Genomic DNA, 14,061 nt, shown 5'->3' on the forward strand with positions numbered 1-14,061 from the left:
TGGCTGGCTGGCTGGCATAATTTTTTAGGGTTCTACAGGGGTTTTTCTCTACAGTCGTCATCGATTTGATCGCTAGGTGAGATCAGAGAATTGAAAGTAGCTTCTGATTTAGAGTATATAGATACAATTTGTATATTTACACAATTGTAATTAGATGGCTGCGTATCAGCCTATTAGAGGAAGCGGGTCGGGTTTACAGTTCCTGAATCATCCATTTGGGGATACTACCTATACAAAGGTGTTCGTTGGAGGGCTTGCATGGGAGACACAGAGCGAGACGCTGCATCGTTATTTTGAACAGTTTGGGGATATTTTAGAGGCTGTTGTCATCACTGATAAGCATACTGGGAGATCAAAAGGCTATGGATTTGTGAGTATTTATATGCATATTTTTAGGATTAGGCACTCTGATATCTGATCACGATGACTGTAGATGTGCGTTTCATTATTTACTGCGCTTAATATGCTTAATATACTATTACGCATCCGTTCAGAAATTAAAGGTACTTCCCAACTTTTGTGGCTGAAAAAGACGTTTTTGGCTTCCAAAATTGATATATGCTTATCTAAAATTCGTGGAAAGAGGTGGCACTATGGTACGTTGTATGTGAAGTACAAAAACGAAGTCCTGGGAATTCCAGATTTCAAAATTCTGGTTCGACCAAAAAAGTCATAATTTATCTTTAATTGGTTTACGAAGGTAAAAATGTAATTTTTTGTTTTTTCGTTCTTTAAGATTATTATTATTTTATTACAATCTTAATATCGCTGAAAGTACAAATTTGCTTCGAAACTGGGAATGTCTTGTTTGTTTGTGCCATTTCGAATATGGGTTTGTTCATTTTGGACTCTGAAACATTTACGCTCTGCAATTCTCAAGTTTGTTTATTAGTGGCCGTAAATTCCAATATATTCTATTTTTCTTGAATCTTGATGATATAATTGTGGTGTAATGTTTAACGGGAGTTTGCTTGAAGGAACAAAACTAAAGTTGGCTTCCAAGAATTTAAATGAGCATAGTATATGAATGTTGGATGCTCAAATAATGAAAGAACAGACATTTCATTAAAAAGAATCAAGTAAATCTTCATCTTCTTTTTCCTTTTAAAATATGGTGTTATCCTGCTCTGTAATGCAACCAGTCAACGTATTCCATGCAAAACACCCTCTCTACATGTCCCCAGAAAATTTGATGCCCATCTGCCAATATGTGTGGCCCTAAGGGATGGATAGTACTGATCTGATTCGAACATGATGAGGCATGAAGTGACCAATCAAATGCTGTGAAGCTAACTCCTTGGGTTAATTAAATCTTTATCTAATGTGAATGAACTGGTCTATTCGATGAAAATACAATTGATTATGTACTTTTAGGTTGATATATTTTATGCACTTTCAGGATTATTTATGGTTTCTTTTCATATACATCCTTTTCTTATGTCTCCTTGAATCATTAGTCATAGGTTCTTTGACTTACTAGTTACTATTGTTGCTATAATTCTCATGAGCTCAGGTAACGTTTCGCGATGCTGAAGCTGCAAAGAGGGCTTGTGCCAATCCTAGTCCAGTTATTGATGGTAGAAGGGCAAACTGTAATTTGGCATCACTTGGTCGGGCCCATCTGCCTTTGCCTTTTGGTAGGATTTTTAACCTTTCCAATTAACTTCTTCTGCAATCATTCTCTTATCTTTCCTGAACTTGGACTTCTCAAAAGTAGTGGTTCCGAGTGAGTGTTTACACCCCTGTCTAGTCGATTAATCTCATCCAGAAAAATGTGAGCATCTCGGCCTCATGAAGGAATACATAGAATTGCTTCCCTATAGTAGGGTAACTGTTAAGGATGGCACAGAGATCAGAAAGACAAAAGGGGGTGGTCTCTGTCAGAAGGAACTGAATCGATTTAAAAAGATCCAATCAAATGTAAAGTTACTGAGAAATATAAAGAGCAATGCTGGACGACAACTAAATAATACATTAGCAGCAGATCTAGAGAAAAGCATCATTTACCTAGTAATTGCATGTTTTATTCACTATTTTAGATTGAAAGATAGTGTACATTTGTGTTATTCAAACACCCTTCTTGGAGATTCAAACATTTTTCTTTCCATCTGTTACATCTGTGTTATTCGAACACCCTCTTTCGATCTCTTAAACGGTCTTAATTTTTTAGAGGTTGAAATTTGTAGTTATTGGAGAGTGTTATCTTTTAGCACCCACTTGGCTTAAAAAGGAAGTTAGCGGCATGTTGCACAATATCTTCAAGTATTATGGGTGAATTTGGATAAGGAGCTTTGACTGTGACATATTGTAAATGCTGCTGCTTGAAAACATTCTGTAAAGGAGAATAGAACTATGTGGACAATTTTGGGATTTTTCTTTACCGCTATAAGTGCTAAGTGGTTTATTAGTGAGACATATAACATATATAAGATTGAGTTTATATGCTTCTGATTCATGAAACTATAATATTTTTGCCTATGCTAAGGCTAGAGTAAGAACTATGACATGGAAGTAGTAGAGTCAAGGGATTGATGGTCATCACACCCGGAGAGACAACTCTTCGAGTTGTTTACTCTTTTAAGCGACTAGAACTAGAGAAAAAGATAATCAAAAGAAGGATGGAATGGTTCTCTACCTTGCTTTGTACAGAAAACCTTGTGTAGTACCTCTTGATACTAGAATAGGCTACTTAAAGACCCTATCAGTTATATGTTGACCAAGAGGTGAATATTATAATTTATAAAGCAAATCCTTATAAGTTTCTTAGCAATGATAACATGCATATTTTCACAAATGTAAAATACACTAAAAGTTGATTGGTATGTTTTGCAATATGATAGTTCAGTGCAACTTCCATATGTTTTAGGGTCCAAAATCACCAAGAGATCATATGCACAAGATTGTGTAGTGGGAATGCTATTCCGGGGGGGGGGGGGTGGCCACATAAAGACGAATTGGAGTAGAAATAAGGATATGCAAAAGAAGTTTTATGAGTTGCCAATTGGGTAGAATATCAGGGATCACTGATAGTGATGGCATGGTTGCTTTAGATCTAGTCATTTGGATCAAGTTGTGCTACCGTTTTTCTATTTGTTTGCCCTAATGCATGACAGGGATGTTTGGTTGCATTCTTAAGCAAGAGAGATGAACATGATTGTAATATTAACTTGTGGTAAATCACGAAGAGAGATTGACTAATTGGAGTATAAGTGCATAACATAGGAGTTGGTGCTAGATAGGAGGAATATGGTGATGTGATTCATGTTCCCTAGATTGTTAGGGGGCGTTTGGTTCACAAGATGTTTTTGGATGGAATGGAATCTGTCAAAAGGAGTTTGACTTTGAAGGAATTAGAATGGAATGTTATCAGGTTTGACATACAATGGAATGGAATCTGTTAGAGGAATAGGAATCTGTCTGTTTGGTTCATATATTGTAGCTTTGGAATTGGAATGAAGTATTGGTAAATGACCAAAATACCTTTTTTTTATAATTTTGAAACTGAAATCCAACTACTGTGGTTTAGATCGGTAGTGGTTGGGGGTGGTTTAGAACAGCGGTGGTTCGCGGCGGTGGTCGGCGGTGGTTCAGAATGGTAGTGGTCGGCGATGGTTCAAAAAGGTGGTGGTCGGCTGTGGTTCAGATTGGTGGTGGTTCAGGTCGATGGTGGTTCAGAAATGTGGTGGTCGGTGGTGGTGCAGAACGATGGTTCAAATCAGCGGTGGTTGGTGGTGGTTGGCAGTGGTTCAAATCAAGTAGGGAAGATGGGGATAATTCTGTCTTTTGAGAAATTGAGAAGGAATGGAATTGAATTCCTTCCCAATTGTGATGGAATGACCAAATCCATGAATGGTGGAATGTGTGGAATTCAATTCCATTCTATGGGTAAATTGAACGCCTGGAAAGGATTTGGTCAATGGAATTGATCATTCCAATCCCTTCGAATTCCGTCGGAATCCTACGAACCAACACCCACTTATAGGGTTTGCTCCCCTTATTGAAATGGATTTGCTTCTACCCTTCGGAATTAGTGTTTGATGAGCTATATTTTTCTTTTATGGATGCAAGTAGGTTTGAAAACAAATTTAAATTGAATCGAATATGCTGATACCTGCATCTGATTTCAACTAATGCATTACATCCTGGAAAAAATCTGAACCATTTTGGAATCCATATCCCAATCTTGAGCCGAATTTGAGTTCAACTCTGCTGATTACAGTTTCCATAAAATACAAAATTTAATCTAGCTGGGCTTCACAAAATAATATCATAAAAGAAAATACATTGACAAATTAAAGCATCTTTCTTCGGGTTGTTAGGATTATTACCTTTTAACTTTTAGGAGGTGAGTGAGTGTGGGGTAGGCAACTAATTTAGGAATTTAATTAATAAGTATAATAGCATATTGTTTCATGTAAACTGTGTATTATATCCTGTATCTAGTATTATCTCGTGTTGTATTATTGTATATTGTACACATATATACATACATACATATATATATATATATATTATTACATATTATATATTCTGTATTGGTTAATCGAATTGAGATTCAAATACCGAAAATTTGGATCGGATGTACGTATATGAAATAACAATCAGTCGGATATTTAATTGAATTAAATATATTGATACTAATTCGTATTTGAATAATGTCGATCAAATATGAATTCAGATATATTGAATCAAGATAATTTACCTGTTATTGGGATGAAATCAGTTGGTAAGCATTTGCAGGCCTAGATACAAGTATGGTTGAATAGGGTCAAGGAAGTGTTTTGGTTCAGCCTTATGGGTGCTGAACTGAGTGCCTCATACTAGAAGCTTTACCACATACGGGGGTTATCTACTTGCTTGCACTCTTGCAGGTTGAAAGAGTTATGGGAAACTAACAAAATCAAGCCATTCAGTTGCTCCCTGTCTCTTTTGCTTCTTAACTGTATATGCACTTCTGTGACATAATTTATCAGAAATTTCACTCATGCAGTCATATATGTAGTGTTGTTTGCCTATTGACTTCTTATATCACAACATAGAAATGCAATCATGTTCTACCCTACATGTGATTATATTCAACCTCCAGATCAAATGCAATTTTCACAAGTTAGGAGGACCATTTCATTTTTCCTTGCACTTTCTTTTGGTAGCAATATAGTCGCAAGGAAAAGAAAACAAACTAGATACATTAAAAGATCAATATCGTCCGTTTTATGTAATGTGACTATTGAAGTTGGTTTTTGTTTGTAGGACGTCTGAGACCAGCAGCACCCTTCTTTGGGAGCCCCCAGGGGGGACCGTATGTTGGAAGCCCAGGTTACCGGCAACCTGTTCCTTACAACTATCAGCAATTCCCGTATTCCTTATATGGGTTAGTTATCATTCATCTATATCTTATCAATGGTCATCCAAAATTTACAAGTTGAGATATGGTTTTCATGGTATTTGAGTCATTAAGTTGTTAGGTGTTAGAAGGGACATTGTAAAGGAGCACTTGATTTCATGTTTTCCTATTGACCTTTTATCTTGCTGAATGTGGTCCAAATACCTCATTGTTACCTTTTGAATTAATGCATTCTTCTGTAAATTTTAAGCATAATAGTTTTTTTTATTCCGAAATGATGAGACCATTGTGGCTTGACTTTGCTTTTTCTAAATGACGGTAGTCAATCTTGTAACCTTGCCTGACTTCTTTTACATCAAAATATTTGTTTAATATCTTTGCACCTTTTTTTCTGACCTCTTATACTTCTATGTTATTCTTCAAGAAAGATCTCAATTGAACTGCATTGGTTTAAAGCTCCTATATGCAAGGAGAAAGCTCTTCAAGGAGAAGCCAGGGGAAACTAGTCGGGCATTAGAGACCAAAGTAGAATTACACCTACCTAATATGTTACCATAACAATGGGAAGGGATATATAGATATGCATGGACAAGCTTTTGTATGTTTAATTGTACGTTGTTCTAAGCCCGGGTTGTTCTTTGCCGTATAATTGTATCCAATCCAATGCATGTGCATGAAAATATACCTGATCTCTACAGTTACTTTTCTACTGAATTTAAAAATGTAAAATCAGTACTTGAATTCATTATTTCTTTCATATTTATCAGAAATTTGGTTTTGATAGGTATCCACCCTATGGGCCCGAATATGTCCTACATCAGGTGAATACTCTTGAGTTTGTGTTGCGTTAATGTTTTACAACCCATGTAGTTGACAAGTGTTAGATTGTTGTATGTAATCTATCTATTATCTTTCAGGTCCCTTATAATCCTTACATGGGTCAGCTGCAACATAATCCTCAAATGTTTGGCATACCTGGCGCGATTAACACAAATGTTTTTCCGTATGGTCAAATGGGCCCTCCTCCACCTGGAAGCCCAGGGCATAGAGCGCTTCAGGGGATGGTAACACCTGGTCCTCATGTTCTGCCATATCCTAGACCAAGTGTCAGTTTGGCAACAACAGAAGCTGTTCCAATGTCTCCGGCACCATACCTTACGGGTAGGTCTTTTTTACTTTAGCTATCTAATATCTAATAATTAGTTCATGTAGTTGTGAAGAGTCCCAGGAGGTACATGTGCATGCATGCATATTTACACACTAAATACATGATAAACCCTAGATCTTAATGTTTTCTTTGGCTGCATCTAGGCATCCAGGGTACAGGATCTTCTGCGTGTGCAGCACTCAGCTGATAAACCACTTCCTTGTGTGTGTCAGTCAAAACTTGTGCCATATCTATGGATTCACCAATATGGATGTGATATTGGGTATATTGGATATGATGTATGGCTGTTACTTTAAAAGCACAATATTTTACTTCTCTTTGGGGATTTTGGATAATATGTATGCTGTGTGTTAACACACAGTATACCACGTAGGATGAGTTTTCTAAGTATATATTATTTTACATTTTAGATTTTAGAATATTAATTGGAAGAACAAAAGGGATAGTTATTTATTACATAATTATGCAACTAAAGACTTTGGAAAGATCTCCATCAAGCATGACATTTCAAAAAGAAACATTTTTGTTTTTTCAAATTTAAACACACATCTCTCTTAAAATGGTCTGAATACTATTCATATGAAGGTTTGTATGTGTATATTTCATATGAAACATGCATCATGTTTGTGTATGTATATTTTTCCTTTCAATCTCTTGTAGTTAAAATGCCTAAATTGGAAATTTTGGCATTGACACCGAAGTCAACATCCTCTACCTGAAGGAGAACTCCACTAGGTTCAATGCTTAAGGGGTCAATTTTAATCATCAATATTCTCATGCCTAGAATCTTCTCATGAGTTGCTAATGTGGTTACAAAGCTGTTTCATTGGTGATGGCTTGAACATTAGCTGGCATTCTTAAAGCTGCTTATGGTCATGCATCTAGACGCAAGCCTAATCTTTGGGGTCTTGTGGTGGGTGAGACACATTAACTGTATCAAGGTGTGTGTCTTGGCTGTTGAGGCTCAAGCACGTGAGGTATGAGGTGCATAAGGCATGGGGTTGATTGAAGCGAAATGAAGATTGATCTTTATGGAATTCTTAATGAATAATTTTTTTTTTGTCTTGGAATCTTTTTAGTTTTAAATGGAGTATGAACCAACTAAACCTGTAAAGAAGATAAACGAATGAAGCTAAAAGAGAAAGTTTTGAGTCTGTTAATCAACATTAGACCATTTGATTACAAAAAGCCACTTTTCAAGACAACTGCTGAACAAGACTGAAGGGTACGTCCCTAAAGTGGATGTAAGACCAGAGCTTTTAATACAAAGTTGCCAATTGTTTCCTCCTACAACTGTAAACAACTTAATAAATTGAACACGGGAGTTCCAAAAACATGAAGTAGATCCATGTGAAGAATGCCACTATGCACCATGAGAACCGTCATATCCTTCTTTATACTTCCCCCTTGTTGCTACCATTTCGGATCCTGTCCTTGACCTCATCTCAAAAACGTTGTTGCGATGATGTTACCATCTCTTAGATTTTCCGATTCAGTAAGGTCCTCATTGTGGTTATATGACCAATAACTCCACCCATCCTCATAGAGGCATTCTCTAAGGAAGTTATCACGAGTGGCAACCAGGTTGCACCTTCCTACTCAAGTTCCAGTTTTGTGGAAACAGGATTCTGCCGGTCTTGAGGGCTAGAGTAGACTTGCCCGGAAGTTGAAATCGTTCTTGAGACCATGACTATCATGGCAGTGCAAATGGAGAAAGGGTTTAATATATCTGGTAAATGCCTCCTTGGTGATTCCAGTAAGATGCACTGGAGAAACAGATAGCAAGGTGAGATCATTGGTTGTGGGTAAGAATTGTCCTCTTCAAAGGAAGTCGGTTGTAACATGTGCATTCCTTTTGCAATATCGGGTTGATAAGAACTTAGCCGTATAATAGAGACTGCTGTGAAGAACAAAGGTATATTAGGACCGACTATATATAGCAGGATAACACATTGGATTTTTTTAATCTTGCATAGGAATATCAAAGTGCCAAATAGTAAATTTAGCACATTAAATTTGATTGACCACTCTCTGAATGGTCCAAAGTTATATATGGGGAAATAAACTTTTTCTCAAAGAACTCAAAGAAGTCCCCTCCGACAGTGCAACGAATCATCCACTTAAAAGGACCCTCAACATGCATATATTTTAGATGGATACATACTTATATATAGCCAGGTTCATACGAGAACAATAACCAAACAAGAGAATAAGAAAACGGTCGAATCACATGTGATTTTACACTAAAATCACGTGTAGAATCATATGTGATTCACGCGACTTTGGCTTTGACCTTGAGGTTGCGGGCCACGTCACCCTTACACCTCACGTGGAGTGTTAGTGTAAAATCACATGTGATTTGGCCATTTTCGTGTTCTTTTATTTAGTTACTGTTCTCGTTTGAACCTCCATCTACTTATATAAAAATCTTGTGGTTGTATGAAACCATGTGCTATTGCTCAAATCCGTAGTCAATCCTGTTTCCGCACCTTGTTCACCTGGCTTGCCCACTTCCTTGCGTGCATCATCACCCCCTTGCACGCAAGGAAGTGAACATATACAACCTCCGTCTTTCGGACTAATGGTTAAAAACCAGGTGAATCTTTTTCTTTATGCATTGTTTACATTAATTTTTTTATTCAGTAATATATGCATGGTAAAGTGACTTGCAAAGTTGCAAAATAAACCTTGTCTGAAAAAACAGCCATAGAAGGATTGGCCATAGAACCATTCCAATATAAATGCTGGTTATTACTCCTTGCATTGTGTGTTCATCTCAACATCATATTTAGGAATTAAGATTATTAGGAGGTGTGGCTGCATAAGACCTTTGCTCTTCGAGGTGCCTTGCACTTTAAATAACACTTGTCGTACTAGAGTATAGTAGGAAAGAAATTGTCTGCAGTGATGAAAACACCCTAACCCGGTGAGTTAATTTTCTCTATAACAGCTAAAAGTACAAATTAAGAAAGCCATCAATCCGTTTCGTGCATTTACCTTATATAGGACTAGTATTCTCTACTTACATGAAAGCACTTAATTGGGTTTGATTCTAACAAAAGACACACCCAGCCCAATATTTTGTATATCTTCTCCTGGTTTTTCACAGCATGCTCCATCCTAGTCAGGGAAGCTGACGATGGAAGCCTCTCTGCAAAAATCTTTACTTAAAACAGCTCTGAATCCTCATCAACATCAGTATCCTTGTAAGGGTCGCTAAAAAGCAGATGGTGTGCAGATTGAAATTTAGTTTCAGGCTGGCAACTTGTCAATACATCACCTCTTTATTCCAAACTTCTAGGATGAAGAGTCTATTTAGTTGGTAAAAAGTATCATTGAGTTAGTTGCTTTCAACATTTACCTATTTTCCAAACATGCTTTCCATTTCGACCTTCTCCAAAATGTGGTTTACAATGGGCAGATGGATATTCAGTTCAGATCAGAAACTGATGGGGAGGTTGTGTTCTTATTTGCATCTCTTTTGAGGGTGTAGGATGCATTAAATTAGTAGCATTGATATCTTAGTGCGACATTTTGTCCATTTTAGTATATTTTCTTGTGAGCCTTTTGGATTTGATACACTTGGATTCCTATCTTAGATCCATCTCTGATCAAACCACCACGTATGGCATATATATTGTTTTTTTTGATTAACCTGGATACACTTGTTTTGTTATTACCAAGTATAACCTATTAAGAGCAATAATTGGAGAGAGAAGTTATAGCAGTCGAGAATAAGCTCGACACTATTTTGTAGGACGGATGGTTATAGATTTGTGGGATTGTTGAAGTTCATGACTTCCTTTTTTGCAGCTGTCCTGTTTCATTGGGATTATGTTTGGCAACTAATTAGCCGTATGCTAATTTGAAAGAAACCTTTCTCAACAAGCTCAGATGATAATGTTATACACTGTTTTCAGATTTTGCTATCATTTGAACTATATTATGTTGTAGAAGCTACCATCCTAAAACTAAAGTAGAGAGTACATTCATAGAGGTCAAGGGAAGAAACTGACTAATGCAAAATTCTGATGGAGTCTGGCAGTGTGTAACAATGCTTGTTGCTTTAGCTACATTTTTAAATGAGAAAACATACGTATGATGTGTCACTGCCAACGCAGGTTCAACTCTTCGTGTAGACATTGTTTTCCTCTTATGTATCTAAAGTAGCCTGTAGCATGCTTATTCCATGCATCTCTTCTTTTTATTTGTCAAAATTGTTATTTGTCAACTTGTGTATCATGAGAAAAGAAACCGATTTATCTATTATCACTTACAAGTGACCACAGTATTGACACAGAATTTTGACCACTATTATTTAATTGTTATGTTTGTCTAGTTGTTCATCATTTACAGTGAAATTTTTAAATGATATATTTACTTCACAAGAAGTCAAGAATGTTATAAATGAAAATGAAGAGCAAATAGATACATAATAAATGTTTTAAGCTCACTTGTAATTGTACAGCCCAACCATTGATTTGGAAATAAATTTGATTCAAAATTTCCAGTCTTGTTCTCAATATAATCATGAGACTGTGAAAGTATAAGTCCTATTCGCTCTACATTTTGAACTATGTTGAAAAAACTGAGAATGATCTCTCAGTGTCCCTGTTTGGATCTAACTACTTGCTAATGTCGCTTTAGTCTCTAATATGTATCTTTCATTGACTTCTATTTCTATCATTTATCAATCTATTTGTATATGGTCCAAGTTTTGTGGCCATTATTTGCTTAGTTCGTTAGATTTTTTGATTAGTTGATAAGATTGTATGTATAAAATTTCTCTCCTTTTGTTTCTACAAATTTATTTTGAGAATTTGTTGATGTGTACCTAAGACCATTCACAATATTTTTGTATATTTGTAATCACTAGATCTTATTTGAGTGCGTGAATTTTGATCCCCAATGTTAAGTTTGGTTTGTTAATAAGATTGTTATGACCCCATTCTACTATACTCTTTGCATCCACCACTTGAAACATTGAGAAGACAGTGAGGGAGTTGCTGAAACTGAGAAACCTCTAAAGAGCATTTATTTAATGTAGATTTCGATTTCCTTGATCTATTTAGGTAATTCACACCTAAGGGAGTATAGAAGAGTAAAAAGGATAGGATTTTATCAGTTTGTACTGATCTGACGTACGTCGATAAGCTTGATCTATAGTATATCAAAACAAGACTACCCATGTTTTCATTGAGAATTGAGATGATAGGGCTTTCAAGCACGGTCTTGCTTCACTTTCTAGAGACAGAATCCAATCTTCAACCTCAATTTGCAAAATTGTATCTAGTATGGGAAATACAAACCAATATGTTACTGTGTTTTGCTTTTTACATGAAACCTGTCACTAAAATAGGATCCCAAAATTACAAACTGATGGGGTTCAGTACATGGGATCCTTTTAGTTTCCATCACTTCTTACTCATGGTACTTCTCTTTAGATGGAGAATGTGAATATTTTGTCATCCTGTGCATACTCATATTCACCAGCAGTTAAGTTGTCTAAAGTCTAAACAAGAATTGAAACCTTTCATGGAAAAAAATCATTCATGGCAGATGAACTAGAAAGTGGCTGGCGGGAGATGGAAGTATGATTTTTGAAATGTATGTTATGCTGCTAGAATTATGCATATTACTGTACATTTTTCTGCTTGTTGTGGACTAATGAAGAACATGTTACCATCTACAACTTTATTAAACCTCTTGTTTCAAACAGTGATAGGTGTGTGGTACCACAAGAATAGAATTGGGATGGTATGTTATATAAATTGCTTACACAATGAAGTTTTGGTTTTTCAGGTGTTGCTCCACCATTTTTGGAACAGATGAGGAGTGCCCATCCTTCTCAGTTCACTCAGGGTACTGGTTCTGAGTAAAGAGGGTTTAATTGGGAGAAAAGCCATCGCTTTCTGAGGTGCATATATTACCTTATATGCCTTCATTCTCCGTTTTTCTACCCGTTTCTAAGCATGTCTTCATTTACAAGCAGGTGTTCACTAACTGCAGGATGACGTCAATTGGTACTTGAGTGGCAGATTTCACTTTTGGCCTTGGATGTCACAGCCGTTTCTGTCAAGAGGTAATGCAAATATTTTTAATCATTTACTAATTACCCTTAAATCTTTAGTATGATCTAATGGTTGATGGGTTCCCAGGTTTCTATTTTTAAGGGTTTTCCTCTGAACCTCACTCTATCGACATAGAGCTTCTGTTTTTACCTTAACTTCTGGTTGATGGATTTTCAGGTCATCAGAAGTCATGGACACCAAGGGAGTCAATTTTCAAAAATCAATTGCTGAATCCCGGACAACAAATGTGAGAAGTGCAAAAACTGCACTTTAACTGGTCTGTATAACTGGTAACAGACTTGTCCCTACATGTTTGGTGTCACACTCGTGGAGTGTCGACTAGCACAATTGCCGGAATCTGGTTTTCTGGCAATTGTGCATGAGAGAATCAACATATGGTTCCTTGATGGTCGACTGTGTGGACACCATGGTCACTGCCTAACTGAGTTATTGGACCGCTTTAACATCCCATGACCAATGGGAAAAACCTATGAATATTATGTTTGATGACTTCTGGGAACTATGGTCCAGAACCACCTTGAACCAAACAGCAAAATGGGTGCATAAAAAAGGGTCCAACATTCTTGTCATTTTGGTACACTTCTGGTTCGGGCCTTTTCCCCCCATTTCCTGTTTCTTTTTTCCCTCTTTTTTCCCTATCAATTTGACGAGCAAACGTTCAGAGGGCATCGATAAGCGGATCTGAAGACTTTGCTGTTGCTGGTTATTTGCTCGATGGAATATGATAATTTGGAAGTCCCAAATTGATACAAAGCCGAGACAATGCAGGAATAATTGTGTTATGTTTACCTTGTTGAAAGTTCGTATCGTTCATTATGCTTCAATTTTAGTAGAAACCAACATCCTCTCGAATTTAAGACAAGACTCTTTTCGCGTCATTTTTGTTCAGGTTTCACAGATGGTAGACTAGTGATGAAAACATGTTCTGTTCAAAGTCTTTTATCTTTGAAGTTTGATGCTGCTTACAACTTTCTTTTTCCAGTAATAGAATATTTCAATATGATTTATTTTTATTTTCTGCCTAATATGAAATGATTCAATCCACCAAAAATAGCCATTTATAAGAAATAATCTTGCCAAATCCAAGTGGATCTCGTCGACCACAAGGGTGGTGTCCGATTGGTTTAAGCTTGAGTTTCAAAAGTCAAATGTGCCTGAAGGTCCCAGGTTCGAATCCAAAGAGGAATAAAAAATCATTTGTGGTTACGAAGGTTCAAATACAGTGACTTCGGGTCCCGTTTTGGCAGGTGATCGTTTTATGATTAGTCGATTCGTATAGCGGGTTGAATACCGGGTTAATTAAAAGAAAAAGGTGGATTCCGTCAATAAATGTCCAAAAATTTGCTATTTCTTCCGTCTTTTGATAGCGTTTAAAAAATCCAATGAATTATATCCTAAAAACTTTGTGATATAAAAGAACTTTCTTCCTAAGAACCCGGCCCAATGAAGCCTAGTAG

The 14,061-nt window shown here is 36.5% G+C and overlaps 1 protein-coding gene across 3 annotated transcripts; it reads left to right on the forward strand.

Annotated features, from left to right (window-relative positions):
* On the forward strand, positions 1-13,584 carry LOC112513116 (RNA-binding protein 38-like). 3 transcript variants are annotated; one of them, XM_025119261.1, is made up of 9 exons: positions 1-76; positions 155-370; positions 1,514-1,637; positions 5,251-5,371; positions 6,129-6,165; positions 6,262-6,505; positions 12,315-12,429; positions 12,505-12,594; positions 12,761-13,584. In XM_025119261.1, exons 2-7 carry the CDS (start codon positions 155-157, stop codon positions 12,389-12,391), a joined length of 819 nt encoding a protein of 272 aa, XP_024975029.1. In that variant the 5' UTR covers positions 1-76; the 3' UTR covers positions 12,392-12,429; positions 12,505-12,594; positions 12,761-13,584. The 3 variants fall into 3 exon arrangements, with proteins under 3 accessions (XP_024975029.1, XP_024975031.1, XP_024975030.1); XM_025119263.1 differs by lacking the exons at positions 12,505-12,594; positions 12,761-13,584 and adding an exon at positions 12,072-12,119 and having other exon boundaries at positions 7-370; positions 12,315-12,406; XM_025119262.1 differs by lacking the exons at positions 12,315-12,429; positions 12,505-12,594; positions 12,761-13,584 and adding an exon at positions 6,656-10,842 and having other exon boundaries at positions 7-370.
* Positions 13,585-14,061: the final 477 nt, after the last annotated feature.

Source organism: Cynara cardunculus (assembly GCF_001531365.2).
Source record: "Cynara cardunculus var. scolymus isolate 2C chromosome LG 5, CcrdV1, whole genome shotgun sequence".
Lineage (NCBI taxonomy): Eukaryota > Viridiplantae > Streptophyta > Magnoliopsida > Asterales > Asteraceae > Cynara > Cynara cardunculus.